The 22462-nt window shown below is 44.8% G+C and overlaps 1 protein-coding gene across 3 annotated transcripts in view; it reads left to right on the top strand.

Moving 5' to 3' along the window:
- The first annotated feature begins 842 nt into the window (after positions 1-842).
- LOC115369829 (vang-like protein 1) overlaps positions 843-22462 on the top strand; it is a 50091-nt gene continuing 28471 nt past the window's right edge. For 2 of the 3 annotated variants that reach the window (XM_030066529.1, XM_030066512.1), the window contains exons 1-3: positions 843-978; positions 13802-14081; positions 21984-22110. In XM_030066529.1, the coding sequence (XP_029922389.1) occupies positions 14011-14081; positions 21984-22110 (198 nt within the window). In that variant the 5' untranslated portion in view covers positions 843-978; positions 13802-14010. Of the gene's footprint in view, positions 979-1747; positions 1873-13801; positions 14082-21983; positions 22111-22462 lie in introns of those variants that run through there. The other variant, XM_030066521.1, reaches the window with a different exon arrangement.

Genomic DNA, 22462 nt, shown 5'->3' with positions numbered 1-22462 from the left:
GAGGAAGAGAAATGAGAATTTCGTAACCAGGATCAATTAAGTGTTTAAATCATGCTTATTACACTTAAATACAGGGGTTCTCAATTATTGTTCATGGTGCATTTGATAAGATTTAGTGCAGGGACTCTCTTTACATGTGAATAAACACATAAATTCAAAGCACATGTACTTTTTGGACACATTGGCTGTCACGTGTGAACAGTTTTACACACTTAATATTCTCACATCAGACATGACAGGTTTATTTAAAGTTTGACAGTTTCGGTTGACAGGTGAATAGTTCTTTTTTTCAGTGATTTTTTCCCCCACCTGCATTTACATGCTTAAATTATTAATTCACATGTGATACTGCAACTTACAAACAGGCAGCGGTTGGGTTAAAATGTAAGCGTCACATGGGAAAAGGAAAATTATTCATGTAGGAGAACCAACATGTGTATCAAAACGCACCTGTGCTTTGAATTCACATGGGTTTTTTTTTTTTTTTTTCTTTTTTTAAATCCACACACGTGACTTCTCTGTAAGGACCATACGAGACATTTTTTGTCGCTGCTGTTGATTTCATAGAGTCATTTTGACACTGTCTCTCATCGGGACAACTTCTGGTGAAAACTGAACCTATTCCACACTTTGACTCCGGGATCCCACTTGCTTTGATCAGCGCCCCTGCAACTACAAGGCATTAACCGGCTCGTTATGTAACAGCTTCACCTCATGTCTCAGATATTGATATTCTATAGGAATAAACCGGGGAGCCGTCTGTGTTGAAGACAACCCCCTAGCGCACTGTTTCCGCACTACAGCCCCCCTATACTGTGAAGCACTGCCCCCTGTGAAATTCCTCACTGCCAGGGTGATTCCTACGGTTACTGAGGCTGCTTCCTACTGTAGCCTACCTACCGTGTGCTCTGGGGCAAACTATTTTATCACCTCTGGATCAAATATCACGCACAGGAATGACATCTCCGCCGCTAAAGGGTGAGTTTCCTTTTGATATCGCTGAGGATATTGTCTGCCATATGTATCCTGCAGTTGTTAGTGTGCGGCGGCTCAGTCAGTAGTGTGTGGAGCTCAGCCGTATGTAGGCTATAATGTCCTGTCTTGGTTCGTGTAGCCTGTAAAAATGTAGGTTACCGCGTCTACCTGTTTTCTATACCCACGACTGAGTGTGTCAGTCAGTGTTGGCAGGATATATGTGTGTATTAAGAGGAAAAGTCTTGGGAACACGCCCTTGCTGTCTTGCCTACCTGTATGAAAGGGAATGCTTTCAACTTGATTTGAATGCCCTCAAACTGCAGTCTGACCAAGGGACAAATGTTGCCTGGGCATAAGTCAACCATATTTCTGGTATTTTCCCGGCGTGGTTTTGACTTAGTTGCGCCGTCCGGGTGAGAAAGTAGACATTTTTATCGTGGCTTTCGTATTGAGAAACTCAAAAGTGCAGTTTGAAATGAGGGAAAAGTCAACAGTTTCACAAGGTTTGCTGGATCCGCATTGCCCCGGCTGCTCTACCGCAGCTCAACTGTGAACTGTAACCTGCGGCGGCGGAGTCGACGAGGACGGATACATGGTGACACTCAGCCTCTTGACAAGAGAAACCTCAAAGAAACCGGATGAAACGGGCATCACAGCCGACGGAGACACTTTAGCGACCACCGTGAAATGCCCAGGTGGGGGGTTCCGAGGCCACGGTGAAACCAGGGAGTTTCCTGCCGCTTGGTCCGCCAGCCTGTCGGGTCACAGGTAGGGGCTGGGCGGGCAAACCAGCTTTGGAGCTCCACCAGACAACTGTGATCCAGCGAAGCAAGAGGTCTCACTCCTCACCTACTTCCGTGTTCGCTTGAATCCCACCACACACAGACGCTGTCCTTTGTGAGTGTGTCGCTTTGGGTCCAGTCTATACATTTTTTTTTTGTATGTTTTGAATGTAAGTTGGATAGCACAATATTCATTAGGTATTTGTACGTCACTCATTGTATAATATGACCTGGACACGTCTTTTAAGTTGGTTCAAGCAAAACAAAAAAAGTTGAACAGGTGCTCCTGTTCCACATGGGTGTGGTATGATGAACATTAATTTGCTGCATAAATTATATAGTTCCTCTTTCTGGATACCTTATCTGGCTGTTCTGCTGTTTTCTTCAGACTACAGCCTTGAGCAAATAGTGTTATGAATTTAATGGTCTACGAAACATGCGTCACAAACCCACAAAATCTTGTGTTTGTAGATGTATTGACACCTAAATATAACAATGGAACAGGTATCGGGAGTGCCACAGTCAGGTTTTAGTTATTACCTTCATTATTGCCACATATCTTTGAACATACTCTTAACTGATGAAGTAAAACATAAATGTTCAGTTTATCCCATTTTCTCATTGCTAAAATATTTGGAATAAATAACATTACTTGCCTCTTAAGTACATGCAAGTTATGTTTTTCCGTTGTCATGACAAACAGCAGTTGTCTGTTGGTTAATATTGTAATTTGAGACAACTGTGAGCATGTGCATGGTGATTTGCCAGCCCTGTGCTGTTGGATTCCAAAGAAAAAGGCTTTTTTTTTTTTTTTTTAAAAGCTGGAATCAGATGTGAACTATCTGTATAACACAGGGTCTTTGGTTCCACACAACCTCCACCACTGAATCAATAGGAGGATAGAGCACTATGTCAGGCAAAAGACTCAGAAATGAGTTGAAATACCACGAGTTAAGTTAGCATCAGCATTATTATCTTTTTTTATTTTGTTCAATAAGTTGTATTGTTGTCATTTAAAGAGCATGCTCAGGGATGACTGCTTTCATCATAGGTTTTTTCTATACCCTCTGCTCTTGTCTCATGTTTAATGTATGTGTGTATACAGTAAACATAGTCTTGCAGTTTTGCTGCAACAAAAATGGTCTCAGGCAGCTTTCCTTTAGAAACAGTCCTACCAGACGGCGGTTCATGTTATAATGTGTATCTGTTGGGGGCCCTTAATATATAAATTGGAAACCCCCCCGTGCCATATGCCATGCTGCTGCCGCTTTGACCTAGTTGCAATCAACATGAATTGTTTGCTCTTACTAATATGTGTTTAAGTGTTACTCGGGCATAGCTGCATCACATGAGAATTCAGATAAGACTGAGTTAACATGCTTGGCACACAGCCGTGCAGATTCATTGAACTCTACTGTAGATTGCATAAAGAACGCAGCTTTTGGTCCAGAGGGGGATATCCAGTGACGAGTGTAGAAATAATTATTTCATGATGGTGCATTAATCTCTCAAGGAGTATTACAGTGGAAGTCAAATGTATTGCAGCACACAAATACATGCGCACACCTTATCTCAGACCTAAAGTTGTCATTGCTTATAGGAAACGCTGCATTGTGAGAGCCGCGAGCCATGCTAAGTGGTGACAACAACTGTTTCTTCCTTGTCATAAATTATGCACGATGCTCATTATCATAAGGTCTTTTATGTTTGGGGTGAGACTAACATGTGGGAGTTGTGTGATTATAGGTAGACTGTGCAGGGACTTGACATCTTTCTCTTCACTTTACATTTCGTTAAGTGGTTCTGTTTGCTTGTCTGCTGCAAAGAGAATATTTTAAACATGATGATGAGGATAACTGTCACAAGCTCTCTGATGTGAAGTGTGCATGCTTGAAACAGTGAGTGAGGGAAAGGAATAGCTTTGTGAGAGTGTCGGATGCTGGGACTGTGTGTGTGTGTGTGTGTGTGTGTGTGTGAGACAGAGAGAGCGAAAGAGAGAGACTTCCAGTGCTACATGTTTGTGTTTACACAGCAGTTGCATAGATGTGATTTCACACTTCTCAGGATGTCATTTTATGGAAATCAAAGGCAAATTCTCTCTTTTTTTTTTTAAGTCATGCATCTCTTTGCATTCAGAGGGCATAAAGCTGCATAATGCACATCACGGTCTATCAGCTGGCATAATTGGATGTCAGTCATCTGTGCGGCTGCATGACATTGGAAACAACTGACATTGTGATATCTTTTTTTCTGTGATATATATTGCAATTTGAAAAAATAGAGGAAATTTAACTAGATACATGCAGTGTGTTATTCATGCAGATATACAATTAACAATCATAGTTTGGTTTCCTGTATGCACCCTTGATATTGGCATGGACAGGTGGAGAGAGAACAGGTGGCGGTGTTTTAGGATGCATGCGACGCCTGTGTGTAACTAGCAACAAACTTTGCATCCAAGAACCCTTAAATTGGACAAAATTTTGTTACATCAAACAGACGTTTCTTGTAGATTAGTCATGGAAAACGAGAACCGTGTGAGTTTCCCTTTTGTATCAAGCAGCAAAAAAGTTGTTGCATGACGTATTTGAGTTAATTTGCCTTACTTTACATTGTGGATCCTGCAATGTGACTGTTGCACATGGACACTGCAGATGCTGAAACAATATATTGTGCAGCCCTAGTCACCTGCAGTATTTTGAGTATGGGGTTTACATTAGCTCTTCCTTATTTGCGTTAAGTCTTAGGTCTTGCATTTTTGGAAGGTGTTACTCTACTTTTTTTTTTTTTTATCACCCATTAGGATCAGCAGAGAGGCAGCACTACTTTGTGGACTCTTGTAAATAATCAACATGAGACCATTACTGATCGCCCAGGGCACTGCAGTTTCATTAACCAGAGTTAAAAGACTGTTCAGTGTACCTTGTGTTGTTAAGCCTTCAAAATTTGTTCTGTGATCAGGGCATTAAAAGAGCACTTCACCCAAAATAAAATAAAAAAAAATATATATATTTTCCACTTAACCTTATTACACTCTATCCATCCAGAGAGTTTCTGTGTGACTTGGTAAGGTTTCCAGATCCAGTCTGCTGTGATTTTCTCCTGTCTGCTTTCGTCCTAATACAGTGAGGCTGCATGGGCGTGAGTTTGTGGAGGTCAAACTGATAAAGTATTTACATGTGAAAACCCCAACAGCAACAGCTCCTTCCACAATCAATGACACAGATACTCCACAGCCCTCGAGGACGACATTCGTTGGGAACTGTTTTCTGTCAAAGAATTGTCAAACTGTGTCTGTCTGTCCCCAAGAAGTACAAGACAGACATATGATATGCTGGTTGTTGGAGTGCTGGGAGACTGAAATGATTGCAGCAGCCTGGAAATTTTGCAGAATCACACAAACTATCTTGAAGGATATATGGCACTATGCGTAAGTGGAGAAATATCTTTCTTTTGGGGCGTGAAGTCCTCCTTTAATCACATTTATGATGTGCAGGTATACATGACTAATATGAATGCAGCTTGAGCCTGGGAGTCACTGTTTAGTCAGAGCGAGTTCTTAGTCACACTACTCAGCAGGAAAAGGTGGAGAAAACCCGATGGTGGCCCGTGATTCCCACAGCCGTTTTCACAGTGATGATACATCAGTGATCACCGCTAATCCAAAGTCTGTTTGCATACCTATCTCGCCTTTTTGATGAATCAGGAACAACACACGGTCTGTGGAGCCGAGACCTCAATTAATTGTTATGCCTCTCATGTGTCTGTTTGAGTAAATTCCCCTGAAGGTGTCACATAAACCAGAAGTGTCTCTCTGACTCTCGTGTGCCTCACAAGTCTTAACGAATGTCTCGGGGTGGGGGTGGTGGGTGACACTTGGGAATGCTGATAGAATTCCACAGAATTAATGGGCCTCATTTGCTCACAGTCATGGACGGCAACATTGCGAGCATGTGACCGGCCCAGACTTAGCCTGCACATCGAGTCGCTTTCATGTTCTTTTCAGTCCCGGCGTTGCCTCGTGATCGCGCCGGCTATCCATCATGGTGCTACATTCTCTCTCTCGCTGAATCGAAGTCTTACTGTGGACTGGTTGTCTCTCGTGGTGTGAGGAGATGTCTTGGCATCCAGTTGGTAATGGAACAACAGGGCGAGGAAGCCAGAGGGAGAAACGTCTGCGGGCATCTGTCAGCGAAAGAGACAAACGAGCTGCATGAATGAGCTGCAAATTAAAATCATACCGATCATATCTGTTTATTTTGGGAGAGATTAATTATGGACAGTCAGGTCAGATTCCAGTGTCTCGTCAACTGGAATAAGTAATTTGCTTCTGTTATAACGCCCAATCTTTGGATATGTGGTAGATGTGTTAAGAGGTCTTCTCCACAGAGGAAGTAAAGGTCATATATGCCATTATCTCTAAACGCTGATGAGCATTTAATAGCCTCTTTGTTCATTCAGAGGGAGGGTATTGCTCAGAAGACCATGTGACCTCGACAAATTCAGCGCAAGTGATCTCAGTCAGAGTCTGGTGGAAACTGCTCGTTGTTTTTGCTCCTGAGCATTCGTCTCCTGTCATCCACTTCTCCTTTTTGCTTTGAGTGGGACGTCATATTTTGACAAGGGGAGAAATTTTCTATTCCCGTGTTTTTCAAGAGCGCCACAGCGTAATTAACAGTTGTGGCACAGTCGAGGAATCTTGGTTCTTGTGCTTAAAAAGACTTGCTTCAAAGGCTAGTGGATTTAAGGATTAATCATTGGTCAGAATAAATCAGTAACTGCAGGGGAGCTGCAGAGGACATGGCTTTTCATTTCTAATCTGCAAATGGAGGGAGGGTTGAATGACTTGCCCTGAACGGAGGATTCAACTGAAGACATAGCAGATCACCTTGTCTGCTTCATTAGATGCTTAATTTGCCACATTACACAAGGCAACTGGAATTACTCTCTCTGCATATCCCTGCTTGCCTCTCGCTCATTTCCTCAGAGCAGTGAGCAGGTCATACACGGTGCAGTGCCCCAGCAGCTTCACTGACTTCACACCGACTTCACGCTGCAGGGTTAAAACCGGCTGTCATCTTGGACCTGAATATTTATTTCTTGATCTTTTGTTGTGCTGCTTAAGTGGGTCAGCACAGCACATACTCTCTAGACGCTGCTGTAATTTTGTTTCCCTTGTTTCAGAGTGGATCTCCGTGTGAACTTGTTGTGTAACAGTGGGGTAATCTTAATTCTCGTGTTTGGTAAAAGACTGGGTCATGACATAGGCTGCAGGAATTTAGGATAGCCAGATTATATCATTGCCACTGGAGCCGCTGGAGGCATGGCTGTCAAGTGAGGAAACCATGAATAACCTGCCCCAACTGCGGATTTGAATGGAACGATAGCATTATGTGCTTCATTAGCCACACTGGATTACCCACTGTTCATTGTGGCCAGGGGGATTAAGTCCATATAGAGGATATTTCTTGAAGATCCTGCCTTTTCGGATAGAAAAGGCTGCAGAGCCAGACAGACTCGGTAAGTTCTGAGTCAGCCTGTGTGCTCACTGTGAAATCTGCTGTACTTGGTATTCCCTGGAGTTTCCCCCTAAATAGCTTCAAAAAGGTCACTTACAGTTAGAGCTGAACATTATTCTCTATCAGCCAAAGCTGTCATTCTGAAGCTTTTTCATACACATACTGTAGTTTAGGTGCTTTATTCAAACCTTATACAGCCTTTTAGAATGGGGACACTATTATTTTTGTAAATTAGCACGTCTTAAGGTGGGCATTATAGCCTGACCAAATGGCTGATATTGGCTCATCACAGATATAATGATATATGTTGATCAATATGCAAAAAAGACAGTACATATTGCAGTAAAATCCACTTGAGATCACTTAAAAGCAGTGTTATTATTTAATGCTTTGTCTTGCAGACTCTATTTGTATAGCAGTGAGTTGGCAGAGTAGCATATCACAGTTGAGCAGGTGTGAAGGGAAAGTTTAGGGCAAAATATCCTTTTTTCTGACTTATCCAGACTGAGACAAGATGTTTAATACCATTCTCACCTCTGTACACACAGATGTTCGGCATTTCATGTTAGCTTAGCATAAAGAGTTGAAGTCTATGGGAGTCGGTAGCCTAGCTCCGTCCAAAGTGAAAAGATAAACCTTACAGAAACTCAGAAGCTGTCTTATTTGCTCTTGTTTACACATTGTATCATGCATATTTGAAACATTATAAGACATTTTTATCTCCCAAATATTGGTATTGAAAAACAGCGCACAGCACATATAAAGATCAAGACAGATCTGGTGGTTGTCAGAGCGAGCAAAGTGCCCAGAGACACCCTCTTTATATTCGCTTGGGTAGTGAAAGCCGTGGCGTTTGATGTACTACACCACATATAAAGCCGTCATTTCAAAGGCAGTATCAAATGTGTAGGGTGTTTCCGAGTGCGCGCGTCAGCCGTCGATAATTGAATCTTGCCGAGTGCCGACAGAAACGCCGCTGTTGGGCGTGATGTGAAGTGTGCAGCCGAGCGGCACTGATTGTTTGTGGTGGCTGATGGCGGCGGCAGATGTCCCATGGCTGCAGTGTAGCTTTGCTCTGTTGTCTCCCCGCTCCGAGATGAAAGTCTTTTTCCTGGGCTGTTTACACGAGCGCGCTTGTTTCCACTCCCCGCTCAGGCCTCTGGATGTTTACCCCTTCGCTCCTCCTCAAGTGGAGCGCTCGGATTGTCACACCTGTGTGCTTGTGTGTGCATGTGTGTGTGTGTGTTGCTTTGGATACTATGAAATGCACCCATGTTTTGAAAATAAATCTGTTTTTTTTTTTTTTTTTAGAATTTATAGTTTGCAGTTGCAGAATAATTTATGTTTTTAGTCCTCCAAAACTTTTTTTTCCTTATCAGGAAAACAGCAAACAGTGGCCCTCATGCTGTGTTTCCTCACAGAAACTGGGTTGTGATGGCAACACAGTGAGAAGTTTTATTTTTCAGAATATTTTTTTTCCTGAAAATTTGATTTGGTGTTGCTATAAATCTGTTTTTTTTATTTGACAGCAGCAAAATAGAAAACATGATGCTTTCGTGCTGTTTCCTCACAGAAACTGGGTTATGATTGGCACGCAGTGAGGATTTTCCTGCATAATGTTTTTATTTTACCACACTGTGGATAAATCGGGCCTTGTGTGACACCAGACCCTTCATCCCTTCATGCTCGATCGCTGTGATATCATTTTACCCTTCCTTCTCTGTTCCCTCTTGCTGCCGGTGTTTGCCAGCACAGAAATACAGGACAGACAAGCCGGCAGCGCAGCAGGGGTCTTGGATTACCGTGAAAAACCTGCGAGGGCTCCCTCCCTTCTCGAGCGGGAGATTCCTATTTCAGCTTTGGACTCACGCTGTAAACTTCAAGTGGTTCCACTCGACAATCTTGTCAGGCATGGCAAAAACAGAAACCACATGCAGGAGCACCCAGATATTCTATTTCAATTCAGTGTAGTCCTGAGAGCGCGGCAGCTATGTGGATAAGCAGCTTGTGTTTGCAGGGAGTGTGGAGTTTTCTCAGTGTGAAAACACGAATATCTGAGAGCAGCCATCATTTATTTATTTAGCGTATTCACTCCAGCAATGCGAGGCTTAATCGATCAAGCAGTGACCCAGCAGCTTTCTTTTCTCAACGCTGCACTCTGACTGAACCCGGACCACGCACTCATTTAACCTATTAATCTCTCATTTAGGCTTGTGGCCGTGGCTTTTAAGAGGATTAAGAAAGGTGATGGAGACGCCTCTCTGATGGTGTCCAGCTTGCTCATCGCCCACTGCCCCAAAATTTTGTGCAGTATGGCAGGACCGCTTTGCCATTCTGGTCTCCTAAAACTAAGGGATGCGGTTGCTGCAGCTAGTGATTATTTGGATTGTTGGATTTTTTGGATTAATGTAAAGTGTCATGAATACTGACCAATGCTCATTGGAATTTACCAAAGCCCAAAGTGAAAATTGCCTCCATAGTCTGCCTAACACTCCCAAAAGAACCCTAAAGTGTTCATTTATAATGATATGAACAAAGAAAAGTAAGCAAATCTGAGCATCTTAGTGATCTGTGATGTTTGGGATTTTTACCTGATATATGACTACAGTGATTAATCAGTCTGTTATTTTTCTTTCAATCAACAAATCTGTGAGCTCAGTAATTATTTTCAGCACTAAATACAGTATTCACAAACCACTTACTCATGTAATGGAGTGTTCATTACCTTTGACTTCTTTATAGGTTGAGTAAAAGAGCCTTTTTAGAGCAAAATTACTCTGCAAAAGCCTAAAGAATGAGCTGAAATCCTGCTCCCGCTTAAGATGTTTCTTACAAATGATGCTAAAGCTGAAAAGCCTCTCAGGAAACCCCGACCTTACCTTTTGTATTTTATTGGTAATGGAGCAGTAATGCGGCAGGTTGTTGATGAGGCGGCGGGGAAACCAGTTTGATGGAGGATGTGTCATCATGCAGAGATGATTCAGACTTGAAAATGATTTGCTGAATGAGCACATCCAAATATGTCGTCGTGCAGCCTTCAAAGGACCTGACTTTGTGACACTCACGCAAGCATGTGAATGTACACGTACACACACACACACACACACACACACACACATAGATGCTAGAACTGGGTCACAAGTTTTGTGCCTCATGGTATTTTTGGACATGTGTCATCACGTGTGGTTTTCCCATGTAAGTGGAAGGTGAAGGTGGCAATTTGGACACTGCAACCTAGTTGAGTGTCTTTTCTTCTTGAAGTTTAAAAAAAAAAAAAAAACAGCCGAAAAACACAGGGCGGGTTCCATTCTGGGAGACAGCTTTACCTCTCGCTGACTTCATTGTGCTACAGCAATAAATCAGCACGTCTAGTGTGTGCACAAACAGTCTTTCAACACTGCAGCTTTAAAGCATGTCAGGAACACCAGGAAGTATACAAGAAGAAACTGGCAATATATTTTGGGCACTCTGGATTCATTAAAATAAAATTAACCTCTCCAACTCCGCTGCTTCCCCGGGTGAATTTATAAGTGCTGCATGGCCAGGCTTTGTTCAAACCCACAGAACTTTATTTTAAATTCCCGTGGAAATCCCAAGGTTTCCAAGCATCCCAAACACGTCCCACTGAATTACAGGGAAATGAATATAAAATGACACACAAAACATGTAGGTGTTTTCTGTTTGATGTAACGCTGCAGCCATAAAACAATGGCATCTCGGGTTTGAATATTTCACTCAATATAAGTGATACACAACATGTATGTGACACTGTTCTTCTAACTTTGAAGCTGCTGAAGGGCAAACTTAAGGCAAAATGAGAGTTCAAGGGGTTAAAAAAAAAAAAAAAAATAGAAAGCATTGCCACCAAAAATAGCACTGATTGACCTACAATTTTTGACCTCATTAGGCCTTTTCCAGGTGTCAGTTGACTCTAAAGTGAGCAGTAATACTGTGCGGAGATATTTTTTTTATTATTATTTATTAGCTATTTTTAAGTGTTTCCTTGCACATGCATGGAAAGTAAATGTGCATGTGTAATTTTGTTTAAAGAAAAGGCTTCCGGTTACTATCGGCTCAGATTTGGGTCAGCTACTCATCCTCCGCTCCGTAGGGGTTATGGGAGTTCACGGCAAGCGGAGGCAGGCTGGCTCAAAGTGCACATGTACGGGGGAGTGTGTGCCCTATCTATGCACAGTTATGATTTAGGTCTTTCTGAGTAACGTTTTAAGTAGTCGTATATTTTACACCGGGACTTCATAGTTGTCTCTCTCGCCCACAGCAGTTTGAGAATGTGTGGGTGTGTGTGTGTGCGCGTGCGTGCATGCGTGCGTGCTTGTGCATAACACAGTGTATTATCTGTTTACAAGTGTGCCCTAAGCTACCTATGACTCATATCTCTCTCTCTCTCTCCTTTTTGCATTATTACCCAACCATTTGCATAATCTCACTCCCGATTCGGTTGATCTTTTATTCATTCACACGGTGTCTCTGCCCACCTTTGCTTTTATCCCTTGTCATGTAAGATGAATGAAAACAATCTTTAACCGTTTACTCTGACCAGCCCAAATCAGCGGCACCTGATAAATGGCCTCTTATCACCCTGTATCTCCCCCTGATGCTGACTCTGAACCCTCCACCTGCTCCACAGCTACGTATGGAATTAGTTTTGTGGGCTTTTCACTCTGCCTTTGATATTGCGATTTATTTGATGCTTGAGTTGACTTTGCATCTGCAGCTGGTGCCGTCAGCGATTTTCCTGCACGCTGATCCTCTTGGGGGAAAGGAATTCAGCCTGATTTGAGGAAGTGCCTGGAAATGACTTAATACACATCCAATCACCCTCCTCAATTCCCCAGAAATGGTTGATGGTAATAGGTAATGCAATCATGGTGCTGTAAATAGCTTTGGGTGACTGTCTGCCCACAGGATAGATTAACACTGGAATGCATAAATGTTAATACACAAACACGGCGAACGTCTCAATGTTTACTTTGCTCGTAATATTTGATGATTCACGTTTTTTTGACCCGAGGCGTTGCCGGCTGCAGTGTCACCACATTGCGATGCCGTGCAGAGATTGTTGAATCTCTCCACTCCTGTTGAGATGGCTGCTATTGATAATGCTGGACTAGATTTGGGGAGGGGGTGAAGTGAGGTAAGATAGGGAGGGGAAAACAGGGGGTGTTTGTTGGCCAGCCTTTAAGTTGGACTGAACAGTGGAAAATTAAGATCATACTGTCAATATCAACTTTCTAAATCAGAGGAAAGCTGAGATATGAAGGAAAAGTTAATTTCTTGGAAAAGGGGATTCTGGTGCCTGGCAGAACTGCTGGTGTACGAATCACATCACTGAAAATGGTTTATTATTGCCAAATGAAGCATGTCTTAACCATCAGCGTTTGATTTTTGCAGTATCAATCATAATGTCTTTGGAGGACTGTAGCTTGTTTTGTCTGTGATCTAAACTGCAGTTCACAGACACTGAAGAACATTTAACATGCAAACAATTTGTGCCATTTTCATTGAATCAATAATTGTTAGATACGATCAAATAATAAGCCTGTTATAATTCTTAACTTGCAGGAGAGATGAGAATAGATGATTTATTTGGACCAGCTCTGTGAATTGCTCCCTGTTTTATTTTGCAGTCATGTTTTAAGAATAAATCCTCCACAACACTCCCTCCCAAATGCGCAAGAGCTCCTCTCATTGAAGTTTTCGTATTAAAAAAAAAAAAAGGAGGCTTTTATCTTCACTGGAGTCTCACTGCATTCGTAGTCTCAGAGGCTCGTGGTGTCACACTTAAATTGTTTGCCTTGTGTCAGATATTTAGATCTGCCTCTGAATAACAGTTGTCAGCCAAATGGGAATGGCAAAAGCAAAAGCTGCTCCATGGCAGCAGTTTTCTTTTTTCTCTTGAACGCTCAGCCGGGATGTAACCTCCTGAGAACCGTCTGAAGGAGGGTGTTGGCTGTGGAAGGTTGCAGCTTGCAGCAGCTAATTTAATACAACTGGAGATGCAGCTTATCTTCTATATGAGGATCCGACGCAAGAAAAATGATAAAAATGTTATTCAAGATTGTTTTAAAAAGTGATGAATTGCAAAATGATTTGATAAATTTAAAGATTTGATAAAAAGAGGTATGAGGTACTTTGGTGAAAGCCTTTTCCATTTATCTGCACTATGATTTATCGTTTGAGCAGCATATTTCCATTTATCATTTAAGGCAGAAAGAGCACAGTTTAGAAGGGAATTCATAAGGGAAGCATGTACCCTGATGTCATTTATTTCAAATTTGGACTCACATGTGTGTGTTTAGTTATCGCTGAGGACTGACCCTTGCTGTGTCTCTGATGCTCAGTAAGGCCCTCTATTCCATGTCAGACGCCGTCTCGTTCCAGCTGGCTCCTCTCATGGTGTATCAAACGTCGGCAAGATTCCCAGACGATTCTCATTTTGAATTCAAATTCTCTCTCTCCCTCTCCCTCTCTCTCTCTCTGTCTCTCTCTCTCTGTCTCTCTTAGGTTGATGTTTCCTCACCGTGCGCCCCCAGGGTTGCTTTCAAGATTGACTGCCGACAGTGTGCCACCCTCGTCCGTTTCTTGAGCGAGCCAGTTGATCGCCTCTTGCCCGACGAGGCCGCCACAAGGTTCCGCTGCGGCTGCCGGCGGTCAGACCTCACAAACTCTGCTGCTTTGGCCTCGGCCAATTGCCTGGGCAGGACTGCATCGCCATGGACACAGAGTCCACCTACTCGGGATATTCCTACTACTCCGGACGTTCCCGGGGATCGCATAGGCATGGGTAAGGCTCTGTCTGTCCATACCTCTGTTTGTGTTTGTCTGTTGTCTCCCTGTCTTTCTCCGTCTCTGCATTTGGGGTGAAAGGGTGGCCTAGTAATTAAAGAGGCCACTCATAATTCTAGCAACCCGGGTTCAAGGTCCATGCTCAAGCGTCCATGAACAAGTCGCTAAATCCCTACCACCTTTGGGACTGCTGCTTTGTAGTCGACCCTGACCTCTGACTGAACTCGATTGGGGCAAACTGAAAGTCTTGCACTATTTATCAATTGCGCTACATCTCTCTTTACCTTTTTCCCTTCTCATCCCTGGCCTTTCACATTCTCGTCCTCTCTTCCTTTATCTTCTCTTTCCCCAAATTCCCACAGCCCTCACTGCGTTCTCCCACCATCCCACCCTCGGTGTATCCCTGTCTGCCTCTCTGGCCCAGCATGTGTGGAGCCCAGGGCTTGTGGAGGCCCATTTGTCTGTCAGCGGTGAAATGGCTTTGGTTGACAGGCCGCAGGAAGGCAGCAGGAGACAGGTGCTGAAGGGCCCTGACTGACTGATGGGTCAGCGGATACGCTGAGAGCCAGAGAGGAGATGAGAGGAAAGAGAAAATGAGAAGAGGCTCCAATTGCACAACAGCCCCTCCCTCGTCCTGACAGCTCCCTCCTCCTCGTTCGCCATATATCTCTTTGGTTCTCCATAACTCTCGCTCATTCCCGCTGCCACCTGTTGCAGTCGAGGGGGACCCCCGCTTGCCTGAAGGGGTGTTGTCAAACCGGCGAATCCGCCCCCCCGACGCCCTTGCTCTCTCTTTTTCTCATCGTTATCGCGTGGCTCATGTCGCCAGTCTCTTTTCTGTCACTGCCTCAATTCCCTGCCCTCTTTTTCCCCTCTCACTCTCTTGTCCCTTATCTCTCTCTCATTCCTCCCCACATGTCATACCCTCTCCGCTGCTGTCGCTCATTCCTTGCTCCCATGCGTCCAGCCGTGATTAAAATGCAGCAGCTGGCCCCTCTCGTTCATCTCCACTTGACCTCCTCCCCATATCGCCCTTTCCCCCCTTCCCCTTCCCCCCCTCGACTGGATTCTAAGGATGGGTCAGCGCAGGCGTATCACTTGTTTGCCGCTCACATTCCCCGGGGCAGGAATTTGCCCTTGTAGCTCAAAGTTAGATGGAGCAAAAGTTCTTTCACTTCATTTGGAATCAAAAAGGAAGGGTGGGGGGGGGGGGGGGGGGGGTGTTGGTGATTTAAATGAGGTTGAGGTGGGCTCCCCTCGCCCCTGCCTCCTCTCCTGTATCTGCAGTCCTTCAAGTGAGTGACAGGAAATTGGAGAGGAACATATGGGCATCCCTGCCAGGCACTTTTCCGCTCCTCTGCTCCTCCGCTCCAGCCATGGCTGTGCCAAGGCCACCGGCTGGCCTCTAATTTGATATACAAAAGCGAAATTGTTGCCTTTGAAACCCCTTGCCGGAGTCATCTGAAGGTAATCCTTTTACACCAAGGGGTGCCGCGCATGAAGCGGCTCTGGATCACTGTTGTCTAATTACATTGATGCCAGGGACAGATTCAGGCATTTGGGAGAACGTTTGTCGCCTGTGCGCATGCGTCCACACAACGAGACCCGCACAATCGCATTAGCATGCCATCGTGTGTGCGCGCCTGTGTGTATGTTTTGTGAATCATCCTTAAACGTAATTTGTTAGCGTATAATGGAGGAATGGAATGGGGTTGGCTTGCGGGTTAATAGCTGGCAGTAACAGAAGGTGGAGGGTTTTTGGAGCTGTTCCCTGTCATGGCGCTGGCTGGCTTTATGCCCCCCTCCTGTGTCAAACAACCCTCACACCCAACTGGTGTCCATGTCACCAGGATACTTTCACAAAAAAATTCCCCAGGCTCTTGAGTAATGGCAGCTCTGTCTGTAGTCGTTGCACCCAGGGAATGGCCTATACAAAAAACATATTAATGAGACCAATTTCTTCATTTGCATGTAGCGTGTTGTTTTTATTCGCCCCTGACCATCTTCAGTGCTACAGTATGATAGTATGATAGTGATTCAAATACATTTTGTGAGTAACTATAAACCAGGGATGCATAATGAACCGACAGGGGAAAAATCAATTGTAATATTCATTACTGCAAATTCCATTCCAGGCAACAGGTTTTTTTAAGCAGAGATATGTATTTCATGCTGATCCTTAAGTATATATTTTGTGCTGCTGAATCATTGGCGTTCCATGCAGGTTGCATGTTTGCACATGTCTTACTCTTTGGAAACCAGTAAATCTTAAGAATTAGCTTGAAATCCCTGATCACAAATTATGGTTTTATTTTCCGAGCTACAAAACACATTCCTGCATAAAAAAAACAAAACAAGTCCTACCGCCATTTCAGTATTGCAGTAAGCTCTGCTGTACCAGTTTACTTCAACCTAAGTCTAAATTCAAAATCTAAATAGAAAAAAAAAAAAAAAAAGAAAAAGACGTGTTCTCAACTCAAGAGGTTTCACTCAGCTGTAATGATCTGCCCATGACAGTTTGGTGACTTTAAGCAAGTTACTCTCAGAAGTTCCCCGGTGATTGGCTTCTCCACTCTGTCAATTTGGAGTGTTTCAATGATTATTAAATTGCAAATCTCATATTAGCGGCTTCTCATGTGGAAAATTGGTTCTTTTGATTGGTAGAACTCCAATTATATGGCAGCACACTGCATTCGCATGGGACTAAGTGGATAATTTAAGCAAATTCATTCACCGTCATAATGCCACTTGCGGGTCCCAGGACGGTATCCCTCTTGGGGTCAGCGCTCTTCTTGAAGGAGATGTTTGTACAGAGGAGTTCTCCATGCGTGCCTCCCTCAACCATAGCTGAGTGTTCGTTAAAGTCTTTATTTGCTTTTTTATTTTATTTTATTTTTTTTATTTTACAGCCCTTTGAAACTTTGTTAAAACATGCCATGCAAATATAGTTATTACCACTTCATCGAGTTGTCTTATTCTCTCCAAGACAAACATTGATGCTACGTGAGGATACTTATTTAACATGAAAGATGATTCCCCAGCCCAGATCTCTTTGGGTTTTGGGGACACGCCGTCGCTGGAACGTGTCATTTGTCTGTTGTCACCTAACTATATTGTTATCTCTATGTAGTTAAGCCGGGCATGCGGCCAGGCCACAGAGCTGCTTATCACACCCAACGCCCAGGGCCCCTCCAACTCAACCTGTGTCAACACCAGACCGCACATGCTGATGCCGTCGTTAGGTGTCCTTTAGCCAGTCAGCCACACAGAAGGGCAAAGGACTGGGTTTGATCACCAGGAGATATGAAATAACTTAAAAAAGTGTGTCTGTGTTGGATTTGTTAAAATACATCTTTAATATCAGGGGAAGCTCCCCAGCTGTCAAATGGATTGTGAAAGGCTTCTTTAGATTGGCTTAAATGCAAAACCTAAAAACAAAGCTGATGCCAGAGAAAGAAGGTCATAATCAGCCACATCCTATGATTAGCCACAAGCTATGTCATTATCTTACTTAGTTCATGTACCCACACCCACACTCACAGCACCCTCAGTCACTTGATGTCTCGCTTGCTTTCTCGCCCTCACTCCGTCACTCGCTCCTCAATGTGATTACGGGTTTGAGATGAATTAGCTGAGTGTGTAGTTGGTCATTTTTTTATTTGGCACTGTGACCGAGTCTTCCACCGGCTCTTTTGGCTCCGAGCGCCGCGCCGACACCAGCTCTGTTTCACACAGGTGTGCGGTTTGGCCTGCCAGCCATGTGGAGAGAGAGCAAATTGGTCCACAGACATTTTGGCGCGTCGCGCTCGTTGGCCCCATTTCTGCAATTCCCATCCCGCCACCCTTCTGCTTCTCCACGAGACACAGAGAGCGCGATCACAGTCGCACTCATCGTCAGGTGTTACAGTGAAACGCAGCCTCCAGAGCCTTGGCAGGGCTCTGCCCCAGCTCGCCAGGCATTTCTGCCCTCACAAGACCCCTCCCTCCTCCCCCCTCCCTGCTCCAGAAACCCATACCTGTTTCAGGGAGCCATGCTGGAAGTCAAATTCCATTAATCAAATCATAGCGCAGCACGCAGTTGGAATACCAACGAGGCTGTTGCATGCTAATCAGGCAGGAAAGGAAGAGGATGTGGGAAGGGGGTGGAAAGGGGGGAAGGTGTGTGTGTGTGTGTGTGGCGAGGGGCAGACGCTTGCCGAAGGTGGCGTGCAGAGAAGGCGCTGGGGGAGGGGAAGGCTTGGTACATAGAGGCCAATCTGTTCAAACCTCTCCTGGCTGCCCACAGGCCCGGCTGCGTCTCTGTCTCCTGTCTATACATTTCATGGCACATTCCCGTCGACCACATGCGCCAAAAAAATGTTCCCGGTTCCCAGTTTCATTGTTTGCTCCTGCCCCAACTTTCCTCGTCCTCGCACGTCTCTCCCTGCATGCATTTTTGACGACCCAACACTGTTTTCACCCAGGTGTTCCCTAGCCTTTTGTTCACGATTATACCACAGCCTCCACAGTGAATCATGCGTTGCAGGGACATGCAAATGAGCGCAAGTAACACATGCAGAGCGTAAAGACGCACTCACTCGCTCGCTACCATATTCTTGTCTAACAACCCATTACTAACAAAATGTCTCATACCGTTTACACAATCACACCGAAAGCTGCATCATTAAAGCAAAACTCCGGCCTCTGACAATCAGACACTGTTGGATAACAACAGTTTGTGATGTTAAGTGCATTCCAGTGAGAGGTATGGTAATTTACTTTTTTGCGGAACCCATTTTCCCTCCACCTGCCATCTGCCTTTACTTAACTCGCTGATTTCTTGCGTTTCACAGAATGCCTTTCAACAGCCTCTGGAGAGCGGCTCTCGGTGCCGTTTATGTCTTATTGTGGATCAAGCGCTCGCCACGGCCGCAGCGATGCAGTGTCGCACGTCTCTGCAGCTGAACAAAAGGCAGAGGGGAGAGAGGACAATTCCAATTATGAAAAAGGTGTTGCAGAGGGCGTTATATTTCACACACATGTGACAACAGATCCACAATGATGCAAGCTATAGCTGCATTGCGTTCGGGTGTGATGGTGGAGCAAATGGTATTTGTGTCTTTTCAATGATGAATGTACCCCTAGAGAGGACTTCGCTTTGAGGGACTGCCACCTAAATCTGACATTTAGCCTCTGAATTTTTTCTGCTGTCAAACTCCATTGTAGCTGCAGTGGAAATACCCTCCATGTGACGTCTAGGTTTGGCCTCTCGCCTGCATGAATAAGAAAAGCACACAACCAAACAGTAAAACTGGCAAGGCACATCACTGATCTGTGTTTTTTCAGTTTTTCATGGTGGATTTTTCCGTTAATGCATCCTTACTTCGCTGCCGCTGCCCCACCTAAACGCTGCCTACGATTCTGCTGATGACTTTGAAGTAGCAGTGCTGCACTGTGAGCCCCGCCGCTCCTCCCACCGTTAATGACCACTCTCTTCCCCTTGCCGGCAAACGCTCCTCCTCAATTAATGACCCTAATCAGTGACAGCATCTGAATAATGATCAGTCTCTGTGGAACAGCCATCCATATAGTGACGCTGGCAGCGATAATATATTTAAAGGCCAACATCAACCTCCCAATCTGCTGGATTTATTAGATATGAATATGTCAGTCACCCTGTCAGTGAGGAAAGCTGCTGCAGGCTCTGGAAAAAAAAAAAGGAAAAGAAACAGCTCATGTAAAAGATTTTTTTTTTTTTTTTTGGTCCGCAAATGTCAGAATTCCTCACATGATTTGCCCATTGGCGCTGAGATAATAATCTACACTCACTTGATTAGTTTTCCTAAGTGCAAAATGGATGATTAATTTCAGGAGTCATTTTCTTGTTGACGATTTTGTAAGTGTGAAATCGCAGCGTGGTTTGGGTGTAATCGTTAACCACACACACACACACACACACACACTTAAAAAAAAAAAAAAACCTGTCTGTTTGTGCGTATTGGATGTGGTCTTAAAGAGTTAGTTGCTGTTGTGGTTTTCTGTAGGAAACTGTGTCCCACGAAAAGGAAGTACAAGAATAGAGGCGGAAAACAGAGCGGGTGAACTCCCTTAAAAGAAAACACCTCAGTCCAGCCAAGCCGTGCTGGACTGTAGCGTTTCCACCGCTGTCAATCACGCGGCTTACCTCATTACCCCCGCAGACAGGATATCCTGTACATTATGGTTTGGAGCCAGTCTCATGCGAGCGAGCGTTCAAGAGTCATTTGAATCGTCCTCTCTAGCGGGCGAGGGATTTTAATTAATTGCCGCACTTTGTATCTGTTCCATTTGCCTGTCTTTGAATACATGTCACGTTAAGGTAAATAAAGACAGTTTAAGTAACAACAATCTGTGTCGCCTTAAGCGCAGGAGTGGCGGGACCGTCGTAATGAAGCCTGCAGGGAGACGCGATAGAAGAAAACCCTCCCGCGTCGTGGAAATCAGATTTGTTACACTTCTATTCTAATGTGGCTCATACAAAAGAAGTGATTACTGTTAAACAACATGCTCGGAGGCGGCAGGAAACTCAATTAGCATTTGGCTTGACAAAGAAAACGCCGTCTAGAAGCGTCCTTTATCCTCTTTGGACGTGCAGCAGAAAAGAGGCATTTTGGATTGTAAAGAGGCGAGAATAAGATAATTTCCCCCTTCTGCCGTGCTCCATTTGTCCGTCATGTTTGAATTGTAATCTCTTTAGCGCATCTTCAGCCTTTAGTATCTATATGAGATCTGACAGCCTTCTGGTGTCCATCCATCTCATCCGGTCTCTATCTGCCCCACCAGCTCTCATACACAATACCTGGGAAAAAGGGAAAATACACGTTTATAAGGATATTTGGCATTTTATCACGATTGAATAATTGTTAAACAGCAGCTTGGAAACCCGCTCAGCCGCCGTGCGATGCTCGGCGTTTCATTCATCAATTTCATTTAATACACGCACTGTCCAAGATGGCAGCAGGCTGAGGCGGAAGAGGACAGATGAGGGATTAACCGGATGCTGGTGGGATCCTTCATGTCAGGTCTGTGTTAATGGAGCTGGAGAGCGGGCACCGTGCCATGTGGCGCCGCGGATGCTGGGGCCGCGGATCGGGAGAGCCCTCGTTTGCGCCGTATGCGGGATTAGGGCTCAGAGTGGGGTGGGGGGGGGGGTGGGGGTCCGCCTGGTTAATGGAGCTCATATGTTGGAGCTCATAGGGTAGAGGAGACGGAGAGGGATGCGGAGATGGGGATGGGGATGGAGCGAGGGAGGATGCGGAGGGAGGGGTTGATGTGGGCCAGAGTTCACACGCTTTGTGCTCGTTTGGCCATTAGACGTGAAACGGAGCCTGAAACAAAGCTCGGTTTCATTTCTCCACCTTTGCAGCAGTGCCGGCGGGGGAACGGCTCCGGTCTTATCTGACTCAAACAGCAGCCGACTGCTTTCACATGGCGACCTCTCTCTCTCTCTCTCCCTCTCTTTCTCTCTCCCCTTCTCTTTGTATGTATGTGGCTCTGTGTTGCTTCCAGCATATGTGTGCTTCTCGTTTGTTTGTTGCCCTCTAAGCCCTGCCAGACGTTTGCTGTGAAATAAGGGGAATGAAAGCCAGGCAAAGTTTAAAGGCCAGAGGGTATTAAGGTCATTGTGGATTACACGTTGTAATTCTGCTGGGAGAGGGGAAGAGAAAACCGAGCGAAAAGAAAACAGAAAGACGGAGGAGACACTCATTTTCTAACGCATTGTGTCTGGTAGTCATGATCAACAGGAGAAAGTCACTTCTCTGTTTCCTTTCCACGCTTGTGTGCTGGAGGGTTGTCATGGCAACATGTGGCACTGCTAACCTCACCCTGCCTGCTTGTTTTTTTGTGTGTGTGTGTGTGTGTGTTTTTTTAATTTCATCAGGGAGCGAAGCCGTGACCGCCACAAGTCCCGCAGTAAAGACAGCCGCTCGGAGAAGTCTGTAACCATTAACGCGCCGCCGGCCGAGCCGCTGCTGGGCGACTCGACAGTTCGGGGTGAGGAGGTCCAGGTAGGGCTCAGTGCAGATCCACAAGCACCACGTGAACACACCACACGGTCACTCACACACAGTCCTCAAGGCTTTTCCACTGCCTCTCCCACATGATCTGCAATTACAGAACAGTCCCGTACACCGAGCTTTGAACCAGCCAGACAACCACTCGCCCACAAAAGCTATTATAAAACACCACCCAACTACTCATTACAATTATCTCATGACCACTTCCACCCAGAAAACCCCAAACCTTACCCATAATTCCAGTCAACCAGCTACAGGTACTCTGCACATGCCTGTGAGATGGTGTGACTCTGCAAGTCTTATTTTATACAAAGGATTGAGAGCACACAAGATTATTCAGCTC

Source organism: Myripristis murdjan, chromosome 2 (genome assembly GCF_902150065.1).
Source record: "Myripristis murdjan chromosome 2, fMyrMur1.1, whole genome shotgun sequence".
NCBI classification, from domain to species: Eukaryota; Metazoa; Chordata; class Actinopteri; order Holocentriformes; family Holocentridae; genus Myripristis; species Myripristis murdjan.
Note: the sequence above shows the minus strand (reverse complement) of the source record. Positions and strands in the feature narration are given on the sequence as shown.